Here is a 25,169-nt window from a genome sequence, read left to right as displayed (position 1 = left end):
TCAATGGCCTTCTGGTTGCCTCAATAAATTTGCATTTTCTATTATTTCATTTATCATGGACCAGTAGCTAATGAGACACAGATTTGAATGAAAACTGATAATATGAATTAAATGAATTGAATGATTAATGAGTAGCCTATTTACCAAATACAACAAATTTGTATTACGATAAGAATCTTTGCTGTTTTTCCTCATTTCAACAAAAACAATTTTCATATCAATATAAAAAAGGAACAACTTTTTCAAACAATGCAACATTTTTTATTTTTTTATTAATGTGCAGCACATACATGTGATTAAATTAAGGTCAGTGATGGAATGCTCAAACCGTAGAATAGTTTACACCCGCAACAAGCACATTTTGCGGTTTGTAAAGCTATTTCAATAAATGTGAACAGAGAGTAAAAAAGAAATGCACTTCATGTAGTTGGCAGATTCACATTGGTAAGAAAACATTCCCATGTTTAAATTTATGAGATATGATCATTTAAGGCTGCATTTTGACATTACTTTGTGTTGGACTTTCAGAACAATCACAATCTATCAAATACTCTGTATCAAACAAATCCATTCTGTACAGACATTAAAAAAATACAACACAGTCAAATTAACCAAGGACATATCTCAATACAAAACGTACCCACAAGTAGTTTATAATTTCTTTTTTTAAATAAATATGTAACACCACTTTGTGAAAATCATACAAACATACCATGGTCACTTAGCCTTAAAATTGGCATCACACAAACATAAAAGATGAAAACAATAAGTTAAGGATATAAGAAAATAAAACAGAATGAACAATTACTCTCATAGAATATACTAATGTATTGTACCTAATTTGAATAATTTATCGTGAGAAGTAAATATTAAATATTAACTTTTTTTTTAAATGAAAAATTCCCTTATTCAGAATCCTTGACCAGAGATCTACATCCAAGTCAATGGTGTGCACTAGCATGACTAACAGTATACTGTCTATTCTGATTTTCATCTATGTGGAATTTCTAATCTCATTTGTTACCTTTTTGGTGAATAAAGAATGAGTTCACTGCATAAATGATGCACATTTCCAGAAGTTCTCATAATTTTAGGAAGTAACAGGTTGACTAGCACATCAGGACTTAACAGTTGAGGTAAGTTTCCACCCTCACTTTAAAGTGCTCTGAAATCTTTGAAAGGAACGGGAGGCGCTATTTTAATGTATAAACCAGAGTAAAGGATAAAAACAATTTTGTTAAATACGTTCCTTTTTAAATACATTTCAAATAATTTTTCAAGCAGATATTACACTGCTGCTTCTATGATGGGCTAAGTGCCACAAATACCTAATATCCATTATTAACCACGTGGCAAAATAAATTGTTTATTTCAGGTCTAAAAAAAATAGTTACTACAATCTGTAATGCCATATAATGTACACTGTACAACATCCAACATTTCTTTAAGAAACAAACCATCTCATTCACCAAAAACAGAATAACTGTGATGGCTGTGGAGTAACAGGTACCATTTTCGGTTGCACTCTACTTTAAAGCTCAGGATGGAGGGGCACTGTTGCAAAATTTTGATAACACTGTATGACAAGTTGACGAGTCCAACACTTCCCCAAGAGTCTGTGGCTCACTCTGCTATAGCAGAAATTATAGCGCAAATTAACGAGCAGTTATATGGAATGAATTTGGTACTGGAGTTTAAAAGTAAAGTGCTACCTTTTTTTTTGTTATAAACGTCAGATACGTCAGAGTGTGGTGTTGAAGTTTGGGTTAATAGTCAAGCGGTAACTGAGAAGAGTGCATTCAACATGGTCAAAGACGTTTCATGATGGGCAGACAGTTTGTACAACCTAGTTGCGATTAAACATATAAATGGCCTGCAATGGAGGAAACTACACATTTACATCCTCCAAATGTTTTCCACTACAGAATAAAGATGTTTTTTTTTTCTCAAAGCAAGCATGTCAATATTTTCTAGCTGCTACAACTGTATAACTCTAAAACCATGCATTGAAAGTACCCTGCTATATTGAGTCATGTGATAAGTATTGTATTGGTGCCATCAAAAAATAGTACACAATATATACAAGACTTATACTCTTCAGTCCTTACCATGAAGATTAACATTTTAGAGAAGATTGCAAGTCTCTTTTAACAGTTTGTTAGTTAAGTGTCGAACCACAAGAAAATAGAACGTGATTACAAGTGCAGTGCACACACAGAATTTTCCTTCAAATATTATTGGTTATTAAAGGTAATTTCACAAATATATAGTTGTTTTCTTATGAACAAAATAGATTGCTTTAAATTTAGCCGAACTTCAAAGCTGCCATACCATTTTATTTTTCAAGTCAGGGTTGTTAACCATGAACAAAATAGCAAACTATTAAATTACTGTGTTAATATATATATAGAGAGAGATATTCAGCTTTACACAAAATATTATATTTTCAACTGTCAAGGGCAATAAATAGTGAAAACAGAGAGAATGGTGCAATTAAATAAATGTAAATATATCAGGCATTAACTTTTTTTTTCCTAATAAGAGCAATTAGCAAACATTTCATGACATGAGCACACAGGCATTGAGGAGAGCTGACTACCATGGTCACCAGGGTCATCACCACACTAAAGGGATCAAACGATAACATTAAATTATGGTGGCTACTATTCATCTTTCAGGGCCAGGTTAATTTCTTGGCTTGACTTCTTGCTAGAATGTGAGTGCAAAAATACTGAAGAAGAGATAAGGTGGGGAGAGGGCTGTTGGGTTTTTGGGAGTAAAGTTTAAAGGTTACAACAAGGCCACAAAGATGAAAATGGAAAGGCTGTGCAGACTTTTCAAGTTTGTAAACACAAGGCTTTACGTCTTGCAAGGATAAGCAAAAATCTGAAGATGAACTAACATAGTTCTCAGCAAATTTTCTGACAAATATTTGGTGTAGTTTAATATGATATTATTTGTAGTATGATTGCAAGCAGACATTCCAGAGTAACTGCTAGTTATAGTTTCAGTAATTAAAGTTGTTGTTAAAATCAATATTGTTGCACTAGTAAACAAGCTTCCATTCTCAGTACAGCTTATAACCACTAACCAGTTATGTAACTAAATCAATCATCATTGCTGTGGTCATTTCGAATGAACTAGCTTGGTAGCACAAGCTATGCTACAACAGCTCTGCAGCTGAGATTCTGGACTGAAAGCGGAATCATAAGTAGCTGAAAAGTCTGCATAGTCTGTCCCAGATGAAGAGCCTCAGGTGAAGATGGCCATCTTCTCATGTGCAAGGATGTGAAAGTGTGAGGTCAGGTGGGAAGCCCTGGTCACTGTAGGTAGCGGTACACTTTGAAGCAGTGGTTCCCAGAGTCCGCCACCACAACATGGCCGTCCGAGGTCAGTGCCAGGCCCTGGGGTCCGTACAAAGGGTCCACTGATGTGTTAATGTAGGACAAGAAGGAACCACTGCCATCGAATACCTGTTCAATGGGAGAGGAGACAGAGGGAACCATTTTCAGACCCAAGCCCTGGGTTCATCTGCGTGATTGTGCCAATGGCATCATCACGATTGTCATCATTAATCACCAGAACTGTGAAAGATGCGTATGCTGGGTTTCAGGCGTTGAGTTTAAATCGAAACATTCACCAAAGTACCAATTGAAGCTGAACAAGTAATACATTTAGGGGTTACATTTTATGGTTTAGAACACATTAAAGTTCAGTTAGCACAGAATGAAAAATGTAAAAAAAAAAAAATAGTCATAGTGAACATTTGCAGCATTTGCTGCGTGGGATATTGACATTTCTCTACTCATAGTTAAGGACAAATAATACTAGTAAAAACTAAATTCTGTGTATTGTTCACCTTATAGGTGCACTCACGAGAATGTGGAACACATCACTCCCTTAGGTCTTACCTGTATTCGGCTGTTTCCCCAATCTGCCACAATGATATTGCCATTTACGTCTACTGCCACTCCTGTAGGGGCATTGAACTGGCCATTTCCTTCTCCATTAGACCCAAACTTCAACAGGAACTCCCCATCTGTGTTGAAAACCTGCATTCAACAAATATTTCCCATTAATATGCCATTAAAAAATTGGTTCACGTTTACTACATTTTTTAATACATTTACAGGTACACTGTGCACCTTAATTTTCACCCTAGTGGCAATGGGGGTGAATTGCGAATTGTATTTATTTGATCACTTATTCATTTGTTTACAATAATACATTTTTTAAACATAAGAAGCACTAACTTAATTCTCTGTTTTTGCTGCCTGTGTCTTGTTAAGAGATGCATCAAAGAGAAGTGCCCGTACCTTGACAGAATGATTGTGGAAGTCCGTAATAATGATTTCATTATTGCTGTTCACTGCTGCAAAGTGAGGGCCTTGAAAGGGAGATGAAACGAGAAACTAACGTTATATTCATAACGTGGTTTCATAACTATCATAATCACATACGGTCACCTATCACCATATAACATGTCTCCAATGAACAAGATAAAAATGATTACAAAAAATGGCCATATTCTTTTTAATACAGAGATTATCATCATTAAAATGCAAAAGTACATTCTGTCAAATAAAATTTTTTATCAAAAGCTTCTAATACTGATTCATCTTTGTGTTTGGCAAGAACTCAGCTGGAGAAGAGTACAGTACTGAATGCGATCCGGAAAAAGCATACCTCAAGGAATAGGATACAATGGCAAAGAAATGAATTTGAGATTCTGTTACAGATTTGCGCGACTCCCCCCCTGGGATGAAAAATTGCAGATTGGAACATGGATGAGTCTATAACTTCATAATTCAAGAAAGGAAGGGGTTCCAACATGTTTAGTTTACAGGCATTTAGCAGATGCTCTTATCCACCCTAAATCCAGAATCATTTCCTGATCCAGCCTACTGTGGGAACTTCAACAATGACAGTCGATGACTGGAAAAACGCAATGTCATTACATGCACAACAAGACTCCACTTAATACTCTTGCCAAGCGTACCTGCGAACTGTTTGTCCCCGTTTCCACGGTTACCAAACTTGGTGACGAGCTTGCCGGTGGGCTGGAAGATGAAGACAGAGCAGGCTTTGTTGTCCACCACAATGACATGTCCGTTGCGATCCACAGACACACCCTTGGGCCCCATCAGACGACCAGAGCCTATCTTTGTCTATCAAGGGGAGAGAAAACCAAAATACAGTTCCATCCTAAGTTTAAATTCAGAATTATTTAAAGTTACATTTTTTATTTGAATGATGTTTACTGTACAAACACATATGCTTTGATTTGAACATGTAAGCAGCTTGGTAAAGAAGAGAAAGGCAGAATCAACCAACCAGTCGATAATATTTGGCTGTAATATTTGGTCAATTGATTAATAATGTCTTGCAGTTGTTGGGAATCTTCTCCCATGTGGAACCAAGTTGAGAAGGGTGAAGTAACACACTGAGGACCACTTTCCAATTGAAAAGGTTTTAATTCGATGCGTAAAGGGAGACTCGTCATGATGCCATGACAAGCGTTCCATACAAATCTCAACGAGGCAGCCACAAGTGAGGGTTTTATGTATACTGTTGAGAGGTGTGGTTATTGCCTAGTGTGAACGTTCCCAGGTAGGAATATTCATTGCAACAGACTTCCTGGGGACACCCAAATGGCCTGCTGCCGGTGACACCCCTTTGATCTGTGGCTATTATATATCCTAACAAACAGTGATTTAACTCTATTTGTAGCCATTTGTCTCTAACAATGGGAATCAGTTACAGAATGTGAGTGTGGGAAGTCACAGAGTGTGAGGGTGGGAATGTGTGTTCAGATGAAGTTAAGACACGTGAAGGAACTTAACTGTTCAAACCACAGTAAAAAAAAGTGCCACAAACACATAATCTAATCACGGACACATCGTCAGCGAAGACACACAGGCCGAGATGCCAAATGCTGGGCGAGGTGTACTCGACAAGCCCACCTTGAACTTTCCCTCGCTGGAGAAAATGCTGACCCACTTGTTGTCGTAGTCGGCGATGATGATGTCACCATTGGGGTGGACAGCCACACCCGTGGGCCGCTGGAGCTGCCCGGGGGACCGTCCCCTCACCCCAAACCGGCTCTGGAACTGTCCATCATTGGCGAAGATCTGCCAGAAGGTACATTAGCTCAGCTATTCCTCCTTAACATCAAACATGTCACTTATTAAAAACACTTTTCGATATATTTTTTTGGCAGTATCTACATTTATAGTCTAGTCTATAGTCATTGTCTTTGGGGGTTTTACCAAGCATTAATAACAAGCTTGAAGAGGAGGTAACAAAACCCTTGTCTACACATTTCTAACTGCCCTGAACCTGTTTATTTGATTTGTGCAATTGGTCAACAAGCGTACCAGAAGAAATAAGGATTATCTACTTGAGCCAGGCTCTCCTTTTGACTCTGTTGCATCCAATGTGGCAGAATTACCTTTGTAGTTCTTAAATCTGCACAGGCTCATATGAATGTGGATGGAAAAGCCTCATGAATATTAAACTGACCCTTACAGTTTCTCCCCCAACAACCTTCAGTCCTGTCATGCAGACCTCATGAGGGAAATCATCCTGAAGTCCAAATCCCACTCTAATTTGGAATGGCCATCTGTCTGTAACTGCCGCCACAGTCATGAGAAAACACCACTGCTGATTCTGGAGAGTGTAGACAACCATGATTCTCCTCTGAGACATGTGGTGTTGCCAGATACTTCTTTTCACACCGCAGACTACAGCTAAGCTCTCATAGATTGGACTCAGATGAAGACCTTTCATGTGACTTCAACATGCAGTCCACAGGCAGCCAATAAGCTAAGGGGGGGGGGGGGTGTAATTTAATGAACCCCCCTCGTACCCTGGGCGATGCAATCAGCAATAGCGCATTGCCCTGTGGAGCTACTGACTACAGTCGGCTACCCAGCAGCCTAGGTCACAATTTTTAATAAACTTTCAGGCTGAATATTTTCACAGGTTTGGATGCACTGGCATGTCAGTGTGCTTACCTGAACACACTGGTTGTTGCTGTCTGCTATCAAAATCTTGTCATTTGGAGATGCTGCCACACCCTGCACATTGGTGAACTCGCCTTTATTCCTTCCTTTTGTACCTGGAGCACATGCAAATCAACTATTGCCTGTTATTCTGACAGTACATCCAGCCATTCAGTGTCAATTTGTTGTAAAACATATTCAACTACTGGCATCCCAATTAATTAGAATATTAAGCACATCGCCAAAGTGCACATTGTGTTGATGTGGTCCCTTATACTGCTCATAGATCAATATTTGTCTTGAATAATTAACGTTGGAAGGCCGTGTTGTGCTGAAGGAGATTTGAATGTGTTGTTCTGTTGGATCTGTACTGTTTGATTATGAAATTATGGACTGTTTGAATGTGAGGTGAGTCGATTTCAATTTCAACTATTATCACAGCATAGAACAAATTGGATTTCTTCCACACGTGAGAGTCAGAGGTGAAAATGAGATAAACTAAATTCTAAAGCATTTCTGAATGAATAATCATTTTCTTTTTTTACATTTTTAAAAATATTTTCCCCACAGAGTTACAGGCCGATAATGAAAACTGCACTGAAATAAAGATGTCTCTCAAGAATATCTTTACAATTAAATACCCCAGAAAGAATTCAGCAGAATCATGAAGTTCATAACAAATCATAAAAGTCTGCATTAATATGAGGTACAAAAACATATTAAAATAAAGTTATTAAGAAATATTGACCTTATATTTTAGCAGTTGTCTCAAGACAAGCAGCCGCTTACCGACTCTGAAGATGAGGTCATCCTCCACGGGATTCTCTTTCCTCTTGGCGGTGCTGAACATGCTACCCGTGCGCTTCACGCCCTTCTGCTTGATGCGCCCGCTGCCGGGGGATTTGACCCGCTTCTTGGCGCCGTCGGCGGTGGGCAGGGCTTCGACGGACTTGGCGACCCTCAGCTTGAAGGGGCTGCCCTTGATGTGCTGGTCGTAGAGGCGCAGGGCGAGGGTGAAGTGGCCCTCCTTCTGCACCGTGTACAGGAACTCGTAGGTGCCGTTCTTGTTGTCCAGGATCTCGCCGTCCGCCACGCTCCCGTCGGGCGTGCAGATCTCCGCCGTCAGGCCGGCGTTGCCCGTCTTGCACAGCTCGCCGTCCTTGCCCTTGGTCGTTATGGTGACGGAGGTGGGGTGGCCCACCACGCACTGGCGCAGGCCCTCGCCGCTGGCCACCGTCTCGTAGGCCACGGCGTTGGTGGTGACGATGGTGCCCAGGTTGTGGATGGACTTCTTCAGCCCCTCGGTCTCCACGAGGAAGTCCAGCTGGTCGTTCTCCTCGGGCTGCAGGGGGTACTCCCGCCCGGCCAGCTCGCCCAGGCGCTCGCTCATCTGCTTCTTGACCAGCAGCACCTCCGCTTCCGAGTCCCGGCTCAAAGCCTGCTCCGTGAAGTTGCAGCTGCTCTTGATGCTCTCCTGGTCCTGCAGCAGAGAGTCCAGCTGGGCCTGGAGCACCTACAATACACGCAAAGACAGCTAAAAGATACAAAGCACCTATGGCATTCACAGCACGTCCAAGCGCACATGCTATAGCACCTACAGCACACAAAAAGAGAGCTTACACACAAAATGCCACAAACAGAGACTGGACTCAATATGACACACAGAGACTGCTTTTACACACCTGAGTGAAACAACTTTACCAAAGTGCTCTCACACTGGGCTACATACAAATGGCTCACAGACTCTCACTAGAAAGATTGAACCACCAGAGTCACGCTCAGAATCAAAATACATGACATTATGGCATTTGCATCTATTCATAGCTACAGGATTCATAATTCATAACTACATTTCCCAGAGGCAGCCAGAAGACCGACAGAACCTCACCTTCTGTTTGAGCCCATAGGTGACCTCCAGCTCCATCAGCAACACACTCTTGCGCACGTTCAGCGTCTTCTGCAGCTCCTCGAATGTGGCGTGGATGTCCTCCTCGATGGACGACCGCTGCCCGCCGAGCTGTTGCAGGATGTCTGACAGAGCCCTCATGGCCGTGTCAATCTCCGGAAGCCTGGGGACCCCAGGGGAAGGGGTACGGGGGAGGGCAAGAAAAGACTCTGCTTACTGTACTGGGAAAACTCAGTTGTACCCTTCCCTTGTGCCTCTGCAATAATGTAGAATCTATATAGGCTGTGTTCCTTGTAAGTATAAACTGTGTACTGTAGTGAAAGTCTATGGCTCAGATAGTTGCCGTAAGAGTATTATGAGTCACAGGAACCAGGATGGTGTATCCAGCTAAAGCACTGAGTCTCAGAGCAGTGAAGTACCCAGTGGCCTGGAATGGGATCCTGACTTCAGTAAGGCAGGAGTCACATGGAGCAGCACATTATTGACCATAGTGTCACCAATAAGGGAGGGCTTCTGTTGCTGGGGTCATGCTTGCTTCAATGCACAATAACAACTCGGTGAGTCATCCGCTGGTTGCATAAAACATACAGTCCTCTGGTGTAACAGCTACAGAGTTCAGTAAGTGGAATAAGTGGCTTTGCGTGTTCCAGAGGGAACGTATCCTTGTCGCGCGCTAGACACAGTAGCAATGCGACAGGCCTACAAATGCAAACGTGTTTAAATGGGCTTCCACAAAAGCAATGCAGGAAAGGCGCAGGGTTAAGGGGGCGGTACCTTTTCTTGACAGCGTTAAGCTGGTCCTGCAGAGAGGTCTTGTGCTGCTCCGCCGCGTCCTTGAGCGGGACGGTGGGGTGTTCGGCGTGCTCCCCGCTGGCGCAGTCCTCGCACACGGCCGTCTCGCACGGGGGGCAGTAGAACTCCTTCACCTGGGGACGGTGCCACAGCCCCACCCACACCGGGCCAGTCAGTACCAGCCTCGCATGGCCTGTCTGTCCTACCTGTGTATTGACTATGAGCTCCTCCCATTGTCAGCCTGTCAACCAATGCTTGTGCGCAGGCTGTCAACCCCACCGCATACTGCATGTCAGCCCCGCCCCCAAAAAAGGCCTGTCAACCCCACTCACACACCGCCTGTCAGTCCTGCGCACATTCTACCTGCCTGAAACATGAATAGAAACAGACCCATCTAATATACAGTATATTACTACAGGACTCTCTTTTCGGCTTTGCGCATGTATGCGCTCATGAAAGCCTCTGTCTCGCCATCTCTCCCTCTCTCTCTCTCTTGCACACACACTCACACGCGTGCACACGCATAAATGCACACACGCACATACACACATTAATGCATGCATGCACACACATACACACACATGTACGTACATGCACACACACGCGCATGCACACACAAAAACACACACACCCACACGCACAGGACAGACCATAGCACAAGAGAAAACAACTCCAGACAATCACATGGTGCATTATCCAACCCCTCTGTGAGATGTCTCTTTTGTTTACTCCATAACAATGCACCCTATTGCTATATGCCACACTGGCAGTCTGGGGTTAAGTTACCATGGCAACATGGTCAGAGCCATCGCATCCCAGCTCTTTTCACGCTACCACACTCATTTAGCTCTGAGTGGTAAAATGTTCCGGAAAATGCGTTCCTGGAGTTCTGTTAGCTGATTTCGTTCCAATTTGTTAAACAAATCCATTCTAGCAGTCCCCATTCCCTTTCCAGTTATGAATGTGTTCCACAGATAACTCATTGGTCTTGATTTAACAGATTAGGCAGGATACTGGAAACGGTCCAATGAGAGAGAATATTGCTAACCCCCTGTCCAATTAAAAAAATGCTTGGACGGAGGCCATGCATACTTGCATAGCGCCCACGTACAGCAGCCCGTGCTTTACGGCGGAGCTAATGCTGAGCCCAGAGAGGGACATATTGGGCCAGATGGTCTTCACTGCCATCCTGGCTCAGAATCCAGAAACCCAACAGTGACTGTGCATATAGCAGAGGCCACATATGAGGCTATACCCCAACACATGACTATACTGTATGCAGATGTCCTACACAAGCATCTTAAATATATCAGCAGCATATCAGTATAACACACGCTTGCACAGGGTGGGTGTGACATACTGATCAATACAATAGATTGTCAGACACCTTAGTAACTGGACATATTAAAAGTGGAGTGGTTACTCTCTGGATGTGTGTGTGTGTGATTTTTGAGTAGGTAATTACATTACAGGCATTGAGCTCTTATGCTCTTATCCAGAGCAACGTACACATTATTCTTAGTTTCACTTAACAAATCCATTTATACAGCAGAGTATATTTTTTACTGAAGCAATTCAGGTTAAACACCCAGCTCAAGGGAACAATAGTAGTCTAGTAGTCTCCTACCTGGGGATCAAACCTGCAGACTTCAGGTTAACTGCCCAGTTCCCCAACCATTGCACCACACCACCACCATTCAGCAATGCAACAAAATGAAGAATGCGAGTATAATATCTTGGACCTAATGCACGAGATCTTGTGTTGAACTCCACAATGTTGCTAGCTTAGCATGTTGGCATGCGGCGGGAGGAGAGATGGGGGGGGGGGTGGGGAGGGGTGCTCACCTTCCCCTCGTGGTTGGAGCAGGATAGCGGCGGGGTGGTCGCCACGGCGTTGATGGCCTCCACCACGGTGCAGGCCTCGCTGCTGCTGTCCGGAGACCTCTGCAGGACGTCCATCAGGCCGGTGACGAAGAAGTTGCTCTGCAGCGCGGACACGCCCCTCTCGGGCAGGATGGACGTCTGCCGGCACACGGGGCAGGAGACGGTGAGGCTGTGGGCAGGTATGTAGTTCTGTAGGCACCTGCGATAGGGACGCAACGCAGTCAGGCGAGCAGGCATTGCCGCACGCTACTAAATGTCCAGGCTAACATTCTGATACTGTGCTTCTTATTGGCCTCTTAGGGCTGGCTTCTCGGACATGGATTAAACCGACCTAGACTTAAAATGTTTTTCAATAGAGATCTTCATTTAATTTTTCTTTTATTCTTGGATTAGGCTTAATCCATGTCTGGGAAACCGGCCCTTGTTGTAGTTGATTTAACAGAGAGTGTCAGGCACTGAGCAGGTGTTTTTCCATTGCTAGACATGTGTACACTAATCAGGAGGCAGCAGACTGAACTGAACATACAGCACCAAGATAAACTACAATAATACATTTGTGTTAATGTGAATTTATTCTTAATGTCACTTATAGTACTAGGTTAGGCTTACCTCTGGTATATCACTGTTGCCATGATGCTATCACTTTATGATTTTATGTAATGAATCAAATAACTATCTAATAGGTAAACAGCAGTGGCTAGAACAGGGAACCAAACCATCTATTACTTTAACAAATTTGTAAAATATCTGTTGTCAGCTGGGGGCAGGTAACCTGCATAGGATTCACAGTCACATCAGTGACCACAGTATTCACTCCCTCACAGTCTCTGTCCCCTCAGTAATGTTTCTAATAAATTCTCTTCCTGCGCAATTAATTAGCATTATATTGTTTCTTGGAAAGGTAATCATGCCAAAAACCTGTTCCTTTTTACTATGGCGTTAGCATTAGAACTCTTATGACAGGCCACAAACAAATTTAATCAGAAATTCAAGGAAATACATTCACCATTACTGGACCATATTTATTAATGTCAACACTGCTATGAATAATACCAAAAAACATCCTAGCCAAAACTAAAGGCGAAGGAGGAAAAGCATTTCTTATTACTGTACAATAGCCACACCTACTGAACATCTGCTGTGCATATGCTGTACAAATCAGATTTACCACTAAGTCGAATTTGAGCTGAGTAGACCATATGCAGAGCATTTTTTTTTTGCTGTTTCATTCTTCACTCACGGCTCTCAAAATCTGGATTTTGAGGGGAAGGCTTCTTGCTTCTGAAAGCAGCGTGGCTCTCACCTCTCACAGAAGGTATGCAGACACGGGAGGACTTTGGGGTTGTCGTAGCGATCAAGGCAGATGCTGCAGATCAGGAACTGTTTGTCAATCTGCCGCACCACAGGGCTGGGGAGGCTGGGGTCTTCACTGGCCATGCTAACACTCTGACACAGGGGCCCCTCTCCCTCTCACCCTGCACCCTAGAGAGAGAGAGAGATAGGGATGGAGGGAGGGAGGGAGAGAGAGAGAGGGGGGGGGAGGGAGGGAGGGAGAGAGAGAGAGAGCTTGATTTGAGATGCACGTGCATGCGCAGTGCACACAAACACACACACTCACACACGCACATGAACACACACACACACTCAAGAGACAATCACTCAGAAATGCATGTATTCACACACAACCTATCGCAAAAATTCACACATACATACGCACAGAAATACTGCAGACATCCTTACATAAATAGACATCCCACACATTCATAATACAGAAATGCATATGCAACACAATCTATCTTCATATTGTCTCAATGGCACATAAGGAACACATGCACATAACTAATACACGCCCACTGCATTAATCTTATCCTGAACGTTTAATTTATATTATGATAATGAGCAACTTCCTGTGCTTCCGTAGCTTCTGTGACAGAGCACAGCAAACTTGTGACATTTGCACTTCATGTATGCCTGATTACGCAGACTTCACAATTCCTTCTCATCAACAACATCGTGTTATTCTCCTCCAAATCCTTATCCATATATTGCACTAATGAAGCTCACCCACTCTAATGTTTATCTAATAGAAGTCTCCAGTATGACATCACTGCTGGCCTGCAGTAAATGCTCAAACACTTCAGTGCCTCAAAGAAGGATGGAAGAGGCTTTTATTCACTGATGATAGAGCTTTTAGCTTAGAATGACTGAGAAGGCTATTGCTTCAGTCTATAAATATTAGATGATTTCACATTAAGTACACTCTGGGTAGCTTGTTGATGCCCAAACCTTTTCTCCCGTGACAGGCCACCGTAGTACCAAGACACTGGACACACTGGAGACTGCAGTTTCAATCACTGTCCCTTTGCAACCGAACACAGCTTCAAATCGATGAGGAGGACAGAGTCAAATCTTCAGTGATAAATCAAGTTTTACAGAGTACATATGGTCCCTATTGGACCCCATATGTACTCTTTTAGAGTTGAATTTACACTGGACATTTTACTGTGCAGTTAATAAATTCTACAGTCAAAACTTTACTAAATGTTCTTCTGATTCTCAACTTGTGGAATGCAGCCCAGGCTAACAAGATTTTTTTTAAAACCAGGAAAAACTACAATCAGTGCTAACTGTGACCTAAAAAGGGAAGAGATTAGACATTCTACTCAACTCAGATTTAGCCTGTAATACATATCTGTTGTGAATGTGAAATTTGAAAAATCACATTTCTGGCAGAATGCATGCACTAACCAGTTCAAGTTTCTGCCTCAAAAAACTTACATAGTGAAAATGGCAGGTGCAACCCTCTAAAGCTAAACCTGAGTAGTGTAAAACAAAAGTGCAGCACTTAACCGAAGCATTAAATGCTTCACTAAAAAGTAATATTCTCTAGATACTACCCACATCAATCATTTCAGTCTTTTGGTGAATATGTTCTGAGCATTCTTCATTTACCCAAAATAAAATAATTGGGACCATCTGTACATTACAATAACCTAAATTCAAAGAAGGGAAAGATATGATATTATTTCCAAGTAAATGAAAACAGCTTGAGCATTTTAAGCCACTGACATAAATTTTGTGGCAGAAAATATCATGACGAAAAGAGCTTGTTGCCAATAGCAACTAAGGAAGAGGGAAGGTTGTTCTCACAAATCTCATATAACCAGTTCTAAGTGGTGCATACCACATAATTCAGTCACAGGTACAAACAAAATGCTAATAATAAATGAATGTCAGGTGACTTGTGTGTTTGGAAGCATTAAAATATAAACAGGCAGCTTTGATATATTCCATATTTTTTTGAGTGAAACTTTTCTCAGACCTCGTATAATTCATTTTAGAGTAAAGGGTCGTACTACAAACACCTCCTGACACAGAAGAATGAAAGTCTAAAAGATCCTTGGAATAATTTAGGATGAATGGAATTACATTTGTAGTTTGCTTATGTAACGGACCAGTGTGTATTTAGACATCAACAAACCACAGGGATCGAACATGATTCATACAGTAACCCAAACCAGACTGTTTTGAAAGCCCTCTTGCCATTAAGGAAGCTGTAAGTACTGTTTTACACCCTGGGCTAAGTGGGGCCATAAATTAAAGGTCAGCACAGGCTAACCCGAACACCCTTAAAGGAAGTGCTATGCCCACCTGTCACTACCTAAAGCAGAACAGAGGTGGGAAGGGGCATTAATACTACACGGGTATTCTTTGGACGGGATTCAGAACACAAAACATAATTAACATCCAAGCTTATTGTGGCAGTATTTTTTGGTTATTCCCATTAAGAGAAAGCGAGGAGAGGAGAGGTGTCCGGCTCACAGCACACAGCAAAGAGCCAAAAACAGATTTGGAGCTGACTATCCATCAGCGCTAATATATACAGTATGAAAATGACAAGCACTTGCATAGCCATGCCTTCATTACAATGATGATGTAACATTTAGTATGAGGCTGGTTGGCATCAGTGGAAAAAAAAATTGACCGAGGATGGTTTTGGTGGTTTTGGATCTGTGATACTAGCTTATATTTTTGTGTAGCAGACTGTAAGGGTTATATTTGACATACTAATGTTTTGTTACCTACAGCTGATTCCATTCTTAAAGTTAACATTCAGAGTATTTAGGTTAAAAAAAACTGTAAACAATGAACTTGTTATCCTCTAGGAAACTATTAAACATAGTTTCACTCTTCTATATACAGTAATAGAATTGTTTTGGAAAGGTTCTTGAAATAAAGAAATAAAGTACATGCAAAAGAATAAACAGTAAATAGCACTATACTATGTACCTTTCACTGGCCTGATATGATATGAGCCATTACTACAGATTCAGTAGACAACATCTCAAAGTCCAGCACAATCACACACAATCGATACAAATCTAATATGCTAGCTTTTTTTTTTTTTTTCAAAGAGCAGCATCATGCATTGCGTTTGACAGAACCCTACCATAGCCAAGCCATCCTCAGATTTCAGGCATATCCCCTTACTTGCTGTCATCTAGCGATACTCCACAGCTCCAGAGTGACTGATACACAACCAGGCTCAAAATGGATATCAGAACATTGAATTATCGAAAATAAATAAATAAAAAACATACATACAAAAATGCTTGTGGAAGATACCCTACATCGTTATTTGAAGGCAATCAATTTTTACTGAGCCTGTTTCCCCGCCCCCTGGCCTCTCTCTCTCTCTCTCTCTCTCTCGCTCTCTCTCTCTCTCCCTCCCTCCCTCCCTCCCTCACTCTCTCTGTGCTGGCTGGTGGTTCACTGCAGCAAACCCCTGCAAGGGATTCTGGGATAGGGATGCAGTAGCAAGCAGTGGAGAGATTTGCTGCCGGCTCGAAGATCAGCCAATGAGCACGCGGATGGCAGCGCGCATCAGAGAGGCTGTCTGCGCAGATCGGAGACGTAGCCAGTAGGATGCAGCCTAACAGGATTAGACGGAGCAGCAGCGAGGAATCAGGGCCACTGTCGCAGCACGTCCTGCTGCCTTGCTGTCTCAGGAGAGTCCCCAGGCAACGTGCTATGTGGAAGGCATCAGACCCATTCCCATCACCACACGCACTAACGCTTACATTTGACTGCATGCACATATGAACAGAGTATTTGCAGATATACCCAGATATACAGTATTATAACAGGTGCCTTGCCATCTGCAATTATACAATGTGAATATTGTGTGAATATATACATAATATTCACACACACACACACACACACACACACCATTCATTTTACAACACAAAATACACACAGGCAGGAATGCACACATGTACAACTGCCTACAAATCAATCAATCAATCAATCTTTATTCCGGACTGAATGTCCATATATATACAAACATATGTACGCCTTATATATTTGCATGACATAAAAAATTATCATTTCGCATTTATCAGGAACCGAGCGCAATAAAAAATGTATTACAGACATTTGTGTGTGTGTGTTTGTGTGAGTGTGTGCCCACACTCAAGTGTGAATTAATCTTCGAAGATTCACTGTGGTTTGGATTGTACACTGTAGCTATGTGTGACATAACCCTATAGAGCTGCACAAATGAGAGAGGCATTTTCTGTCTATTGAGTTTTCCCCTTTTGACTTCAGCACACACCAATGTCTTCACCTTGGAAGATTACAATAAAGGCAGCATTCCATCTGAAATATGAAATGAAACTCAGTCTCATGCCATGACATTGAATAGCGCACATTTTAATTTTTAATTATGCTGCTGTGTTGCTGTCCGGAGAGGACTGCAGTGCGCACATGGTAGATCTAAAAGAAACAATGCTGCACAGCTGAAGTAAACCATAGCCACACTGTTGGCATTAGCGAGGTCTGGATTTGATTGATTTGACTGATTTGTGAGTAGCAACATACAGTTAAGCTTTCCATTTTTACTGACACAAAAAAATGATGAGTCAGGACGAACTAATGGCCTGTTCTTGTGATTTATAAGGGTTCTTGGGAACTGGGAAACTGACCATTTACTGATTACTCATAATCGGTTTATGCAGAAAGTAAATGGCTCACCGTGTTTTGCACACCACAGACTCCTTCACTGATTGAGAGCTTTGAGCTCCAGTGAAATGCTGAGGGGGAGATTAGCTGCACCAGTCTCACACAGAACTGTTAAGATGAACAAGACCAACATCTGTACTAAATATGCCTTGCCTGGCTTGCATAAGCAGCTGACTGTAGCCTGAGGGTGACTCAGAATTCAAGAGAGGGTGTGATATATGATGATTCAGAACTTGAGTGCACTTCTGTATGCACGCAACAGACAGTATAAGACGTCCTGTGCCTGTCTTTCCCACATCTAAAGGGCCACTTCACTTACTTTTGCTAAGTATTAACTTACATTCGGTCACTGTCCCTTAAACCTATATATTCCAATACAGGCAGTTCTGAACAACAGCCAAAGGGACGAGGAGATTCAACAGGCTCCAGGCTTGAGTCCCTTTGGGAAACCTTCGAGCTACAGGTAGGACGTGGTGTTTCCCTTCTGAAGGGCCCTGTTAGACAGCTGAGAAAGAGTACTCCGGTACAAGGTCCCCATTATTTCACAAAAATCCATAAACATGCTCGCCAACTCCTGCTGAACTCAGGACAGCCACCAGTTTGGCTACACTATACAGACCAATAAAGTATGATCTCCATCTGTAAAACCATACCAATGACAAACATTCATAAGTTTTGTTTGGGACTCCAACGTTAAGGGGTGTCTAAGATATCTTTTATCTGTCGGGTACTGGAGAACCAAATAGTCCCAATATTTAACACAAATGAATGCCAGCTTGACCATTATATTGCATCACATTGCTTTTCTGTTACATTGCAACAGACTTTTGGAACAATACTTCACACTGCCCCCTTGCAGTATTGTTCTTTTTTCCAAAGTGGAAACAGATATCAATAGATCAGTCATTTGCAACTGCCATTTGCCAAAAAAAAAAGAATTTGCATGTTGACCTACCCACAAATTTCACCATATTTATTTGTTTAACTCATTCATGTGTCACACACTGCACAGGACTTGAAGAATAGTCAGATGTTGCATGATCTGTTGCAAGACGAGATGAGATGCAGTGCAGAGAAAAACAAAAATATCTGCAAGCAGGCTAACTGACCTGGAAAGAATTCACATTCACATTCGCCTCCACGTATCACGCAAACAGAATTACAATTCTCCCTCTGACTGTCAGCTGGCAAATGACAATGGAAAACACACAAATGGCTATCGAGACATTCACTCTGATTGAGGGGGTGATCACACAAACCAGATTTGCCTAAAAATGCAATGCTGTAAAGCCAAAAAAATAAACTGCGGCTGAAAGATCATTTTCTTACCAAACTGTAAAGACAGACTGTTCACACTGCAGACAGCCAGGATCCCAGCACTACTCTCCTGCATCCAGGCTGTGTTTCACACCATCAGGGTCCCTTACCAACCACCCCGACCCCCACCCCCTAGTATACTTTTCCTTCCCGCCGTATGTTCCAGAGCACCCAGGTCAGCTGAAAATTGACCGCGGTGGTTCCCCGCACCAGCAAATGGCAGCGCGACACCGATGGCCTTTAGTATAGTAAACTGAAAAAAATGAAAACCGGGACGCGCGTGACGGAGACAGGGAGAGACGGCGGCGCTGCCCCCGGGCAGCCCTCCCTGCAGTTCCGTCACCGGCCCTGTTTATATAAGCGGCTACCGGGCTAGCGCTTCTGATCACATGCGTCTGTGTGTGCGGGCTCAGCGCTCTGCAGGAAGTCACCCACATTCCCTTTACTTTGTATGTATCTTGGATTTATCTTGACTCCTTGAGGCAAATGACGCATGAAGCCTTTTTTTTCAAAACACCACAGGGTCTCTCCCAGCTTAGATCGATGTCCGAACACCAAGTTATTGGTATTTTGCTCACAACCTCCTGCACACTCAAACACATACAGAACCGTGCCATACGTGCACACGCAATCATTCCCATCGCTTTAATCAGAAAGCCTTTGTAGCATGCAACCTAACTATTTAGGATAATACATTTGATGGTTTCATACAGGCCATAGTTTTAACATTTCTGTATTTTGCAACAAATTGCCCAACATAATTGCCTCAAAGGAAGTTTGGCGAGACCGCTATCTAATCACGATATATTTATTTCAAAGACTGCAGGAGAAGCAAAGAGGGTTAAAAACATTTGCTGAATACTGATACCATAGAGTTGCAGACTGCTGACAAGGTCTCAGGCCTAAAGGATCCTTCATCATGCATTAAAAAAGGTCACATGATTTGATCACCCCCACAGATCGTAATTGTAATGAAAATTAATTTCTTAAGAGATATTTATTTTCTCAGATACTCCACATGACTAAAATGTATACATATTACTAGTTTTCACAGGTTATCAGCTGAAGAATTTCAAGTGAATGTCAGTAATAACAAAAACATGTGTGGTAACATATCCTGCTCCACAACCACTTATGCCACATTGGCACAATACCAGCCAGTCTTCAGTTCTGGAGTTAGAATATTACATAAATACATATCAGCATTTATGTGCCTCATAATCCTGATTGAGTAACATGCCAAGCCACAGTGGTCAGATATTGCACATTTGTCATTGAAGAGACGAACAGACACCGAGAGGCAGTCTTAAACTTCCCACAGGAAATCCCTCTGAATATGAAATAGGTTCACATGGATTTCTGGCACAGTCTCAACTGATCAGCATCATTCTTTACACCCCTGTTAACAAGAGGTGCCAGAGGGTGAGAGTACAGGTACAAAGGTACCAGTTGATGTATGTTTAGCTATAAACATCTGAGAGGGGTTTCAACTCAGCAGCCCTATATAATTTTAAAATCCATTAGGCCCTAGATTATTGGTATTATCCCATCCGACTACCAGTACAGAAACAGGCAGGCAGTTGCATTTGCGGGAGCTCAGGAAGTCATAATAAGACCAAAAGGAAGATAAATCTTCTTAAATCTGCTTTGGACATGGATGTCTTTCCACAACAGAACAACTGGCAAACATCAGAAGGGACCAGCCAATCAGCTAACACGCTTCACATTTCAGTTACTGTAAATGCAACCGCACTTGATGTAGGCATCAGATAGGCCTTCTGGCAGTAGTGATCATGGCCAAGATTGAAGCAGAGAAGACATTTTTAAATTTATTTCTTCCCCCAATTTGTAAGTGTCAGTTTCAAACTAGTATATGGCTGGACCTAACACACAGCCGACCAATGGTGTAACTTCATCACTCGCTCAGTCACTCACTCAGTCACTCAGTCACAGACATTCGCGTTTGTAGGGCTGGCCCCGCTGTTGCGGTCCAGCCAAAAATATTCCTGGCCTGGCACAAAGATCATATTACTCAATTTAATGAAATTTTTCATTTGTGATTTTTTTAGTGGTTTTTCTAAAATAAATAAATAAATAAATAATCTAGCGTAATTTTTGGTTCAGCACAATGCATGGGCATTCATTTCTAAGTTAAAAAAGTGAAGAGTTATGCCTTTTCATTCTTGGTACATGACATCCACCCCTATAAACCTGCAGTTCTGTAATTTTACTCTGTAATCATACTACTGGCTATGAGATAGCGCCATTCAAAAAAAGGGAGAATCGTACAAATCAATATGGTAGCTTTGCTTACCTCATCTTCACAGGCAACAGGTTTGAGTGTGGACCTTCTATGAATGTAGTCACTCCATGCAACTGCCAAAATGAAAGAAAATGTAATAATGTAGTCAATCATTCATAAATATATGACAGTGGGCCCTATTTTGCAGTTTAATAATATTGTACAGCACTATTGGTAATGGAGGTAGCAGTGGTAAATGGCAGCAGCAGCATAAATGGCAGCAGATTTGCAAAGAATTTGAGTTAAGTGAATAGTAGGTCACCTGTAGATGGCTGTGTCCCATTGTGATTAAGTCATCTTGCTTTTTTAAAACCACTGGATGAATCATGAATGAGCTGAATCACGATGCATTTTGGTTAGAGTCCTGTGAGGTAGGAGATTTAGCTCAGTAAACTTTGGTTGTTTGCCCTGCATGTCCAGTGAGGCTTATGCTGTACATGTGCATATATAACGCCTACATAATAGCCCTAAATCACTACTCTTAGTGCCAAGAGGTGGCTATCATGGTTTATGGCACAACCATTTTACCTCTGCCACACGTATGATGATGATAGCAGGTTTTCTGTAGACGTGAAATAAACAATCCACTAGTGTTAACTAGTGTATCACCATTGCACCAAAATATCTATTTCCCTACTGACCATGCACATTACCGCTACCAGCAAATGCAAACCATACTTCTACTACAGACCTGTCAAGGCCCTGCTACTGTTACAGAGATAGGGGGAAATAATGACCCAGCATTAGCAGATTAAGCTATGATGCTAATGTGATACACCTGGGGGACACAAAAGAAATGGAAAGTGCCCTGCTATAGAAACATGAGGCAAAGGAAATATGAGACCGTAGACTTTCCTTGAGATATTCAAGGAGTTCCCTGTATCACTATTATCACATTTCCAATAAGGGCCCTTAAGGAAGATTTAGAAAGACTAAATCATTGCATGGATACTTGAAATTAAATCTAAAATAAATACCATTGACATTTTGGTAGTTTAGATTAATAAAGGAAATTTTGTAAAAAAAAAAAAAAAAAAGATTTTTTTAAAAGTAAATAAATAATTCTGAATGCACTTCAGACCAACTAATAAAAGATGACAAAATAGGTGCTTCACAGCTAGGACAGTCCAAGGTTCACAAGGAAGGTCTTTACTCAAACAACTTCACAGAGACTAATCAAGTTCAAAAGATTTTATATACTTCAAAGCCCTACAAACCCAAAAGCTGGACCCTGAGAACAGTCCCCTTAGTCAGCTGATGGTGAAGCTTATTAACTAAGCAGCCATCAGCACTGCTTCAATCCAATACAACAGAACAAAACAAATTATCAACCAGTCAAAAGGACTTCATCTGCAACATTGGAAAAATGAAAGTAAACAGAATTGCAATTTTTGACCCTGGACAGAAAATATGAATATGCTGACTATCTGTACCTTATCAGAAATAAGAAGCAGAAACAACATGTTTCATAAAACAAAGTGACTGACGTTTCGACATCTGGACGTCTTCCCCAGAGTGAACAGAAAAACGCTCTTGCTTTTCTGTTGACCACGAGGGAGACATCCTAAATGTCAAAACATCAGTCATCCAGTTTTATTATACATGTTCTGCTTCTGATGTTCTGCTTCTGAGATTTGAGAGCTCCAACTCTCCTTATTCAGGTTAGTCCCTATGAAGTAATTCTGGTAAGGCTCCTTCTTTTCATGCATCAAAAGTAATTTAGTATTAGAAAAAGTCATTAAATACACATTAAATAAATAACAGGGAATGATAATATGGAATTATATGAAAAAACATACAAAAGGCAACTTCATTTTACTTCACGCTTTTTCTACAGACGTTATTCTGCATCAAGCATGACTTTGAATCACCCACTGCCTTAGTGCCAGGGGAACATTACACTGTATAATGCTGCACAGAGCATCTCTGTAATATCCAGACTTTGCTTATGAATAAATTAAATACAGCCAACAAGAAATATTTGTAAAGAATCAACTACATTTGTTCTGAGCCAGACTGGTTGGAAAACTGCTGTGTCCTGAGATATTCCATGTAAAATAGTGCATGTGTGACAGCATAACTACTGTGAACCTGTACAGCAATCAGTGTGATTCAGATCTCATATGTGTGACATTAGACCTAATGTTATATGCATAGTCAATCCAATGGGTAGTTCCTTAAGATTTTGGAAATGGCATGCAGATTTGTCAGCTAAAATGCCAAAATTCACAACAACATTCAAATCTCGCTTTAGTCAAGCCATAAACTAAATTATTTTTGTATACAATTGGCAATGAATGCATCTTATCACAGCTCATAATGTTAATACCCAAGTTAGGCACACTATGGGTAAGTGGTTCAGTAATCAGATCACCTGTGAGTATTTAGACTGTGAATCAGGATACCTATCACCCACAATGCCTTCACAATACATCACTAGTTCAGTAGAGGGTGCAGCATCATAAAAACCTGACAGTATCAGGCCAACAACATGCTTACAATAGGATTGTATTGTATACATTGCACAAAGACGGGGATCTCCTATCTCTTGGACCAACTGCGAAGCAGCCTTTATCCTCTCCAGGATCACCTCCCCCTCCCCTCCCTGCACAGAACCACATCCTGCAGATGCTCTTAGCCTCTCTCTCCCTCCGTCTTTCTCCACACAAGAAATCAAGGATTAACTTACTTGTGCTCCATGGTTGTTCTCAGTCACAGACAGGTAAGAATAGGGGAGTTCCAAAGCTGCAGTGTCTATCTGGCGATCAGCTCCATTTCTTGCCATTAACGGTCTGTTTATGAGAGAGGTCTGAGTGTCGCGTTACAACAACAGAAACAGACAGCCAGCAGCTCTAGCACAGGCACGGGAGGGGCTATGCTGTCAGAGGAAAGCCCTGACCAATCAGAGCATAGCTCATAGGCTCGAGGGCGGGCTTCATGAGACTGACGGTGCTGAAGTGAACAGCTGATAGAGCCTTGTGCAGGAGCAGCAGGGAACAGGAACAGGGTGACAGAGCAAGAGCAACGGGGATGGAGGGATAGAGATGGCATGAAAAATAAGAAAAAATTGAGATGAAGGTAGTGTAGTGTAGTTGCAGGGATCATTTCACTGAACTTCAATTACCTCATCCACCGATAAGTCACCAAGCAACCACAGTAGACCCGCAGAAAATGTACTAACTGCCTTAGACTTAATTTTAGGTCAAAATTAGCAATTTAATTTTTGACCTTTTTTGTTAAATTTAAGCAATTCTGTTTTTAATTTCCCCTGGAACTTGTCTTCAGCTTAAGAACCATGGTGATGTAAAAAAAAAAAAAATTAGATGTCTATAAATAAATGTCACTTAATTAGTATGTTATGAACAGCTACGTCCATTCATCACAGTAGTCACACTTCCATCAACCCAGAGACAGTTTTTATGATGACTCAGCTCAGAGTTAGGATGGAAAGCAGCATCTGAGTGAAGAAATACTCATAAAAGCCCAGAGTAATACACTCAAGCATATACTAAACACCCAACCTGAAGAAGATTCCAGTAATTCCTATGTTATGTAATAAGAAACATATTCAACTGCAACATTACGAAACTCCCAAAATAAATTCAATTGAACCTCGCTGGACTTTTTTTCATTCTGTTTTCTGTGGAGACCTGTCACATGGACAACCACTGATGCCCCAGAATTCACTTCAACTTGATGAGTCTCCCTGCTCTGGGGCCTTTCAAAATGGATGCTCTTACTGCAGACTCCTTCAACAGTCACATTACAGCAACACCTGCTCAGCTAATCTGCTACTTCCACAATCCTTAGCCCATAATGCTCTTCACCAAACAAACATGGAAGGCCAGTGCTTCCACGGCAATTACAGCAGCTTACAGCAGCAGGTGAGATTCACAAACTGCTAACTGCCGTTTGAGAATAGCATGATTGTATGGATTGT

At 41.7% G+C, this 25,169-nt stretch overlaps 1 protein-coding gene across 4 annotated transcripts; it reads right to left on the bottom strand.

Moving 5' to 3' along the window:
- Positions 1–402: 402 nt before the first annotated feature.
- On the bottom strand, positions 403–24,085 carry trim2b (tripartite motif containing 2b). Of its 4 annotated transcripts, XM_064344450.1 has the most exons (13): positions 23,919–24,085; positions 21,242–21,303; positions 12,890–13,068; positions 11,548–11,785; positions 9,685–9,836; positions 8,893–9,073; positions 7,794–8,517; positions 7,017–7,120; positions 5,964–6,131; positions 5,000–5,168; positions 4,317–4,387; positions 3,912–4,052; positions 403–3,473 (listed from the first exon to the last, which is right to left on the bottom strand). In XM_064344450.1, the coding sequence occupies exons 3-13, from the start codon at positions 13,021–13,023 to the stop codon at positions 3,321–3,323; spliced, it is 2,235 nt and encodes a 744-aa protein (XP_064200520.1). In that variant the 5' UTR covers positions 13,024–13,068; positions 21,242–21,303; positions 23,919–24,085; the 3' UTR covers positions 403–3,320. The 4 variants fall into 4 exon arrangements, with proteins under 4 accessions (XP_064200520.1, XP_064200522.1, XP_064200521.1 ...); XM_064344452.1 differs by lacking the exons at positions 21,242–21,303; positions 23,919–24,085 and adding an exon at positions 18,940–19,027; XM_064344451.1 differs by lacking the exons at positions 21,242–21,303; positions 23,919–24,085 and adding an exon at positions 16,037–16,233.
- Positions 24,086–25,169: the final 1,084 nt, after the last annotated feature.

The sequence above is a fragment of the Anguilla rostrata genome, chromosome 7 (genome assembly GCF_018555375.3).
Source record: "Anguilla rostrata isolate EN2019 chromosome 7, ASM1855537v3, whole genome shotgun sequence".
Lineage (NCBI taxonomy): Eukaryota > Metazoa > Chordata > Actinopteri > Anguilliformes > Anguillidae > Anguilla > Anguilla rostrata.
The sequence above is the reverse complement of the archived record's forward strand: the minus strand, read 5'-3'. Positions and strand labels throughout refer to the sequence as shown.

Coding starts and splice junctions, on each gene's coding strand:
- trim2b (XM_064344450.1), bottom strand. CDS start 13,023: ATGGCCAGTGAAGACCCCAGCCTCCCCAGCCCTGTGGTGCGGCAGATT. Junction 9,074..9,684: donor CTTAACGCTGTCAAGAAAAG/GTACCGCCCCCT, acceptor TGGGGTCCCCAG/GCTTCCGGAGATTGACACGG. Junction 4,053..4,316: donor TCCACAATCATTCTGTCAAG/GTACGGGCACTT, acceptor TGTTGAATGCAG/GTTTTCAACACAGATGGGGA.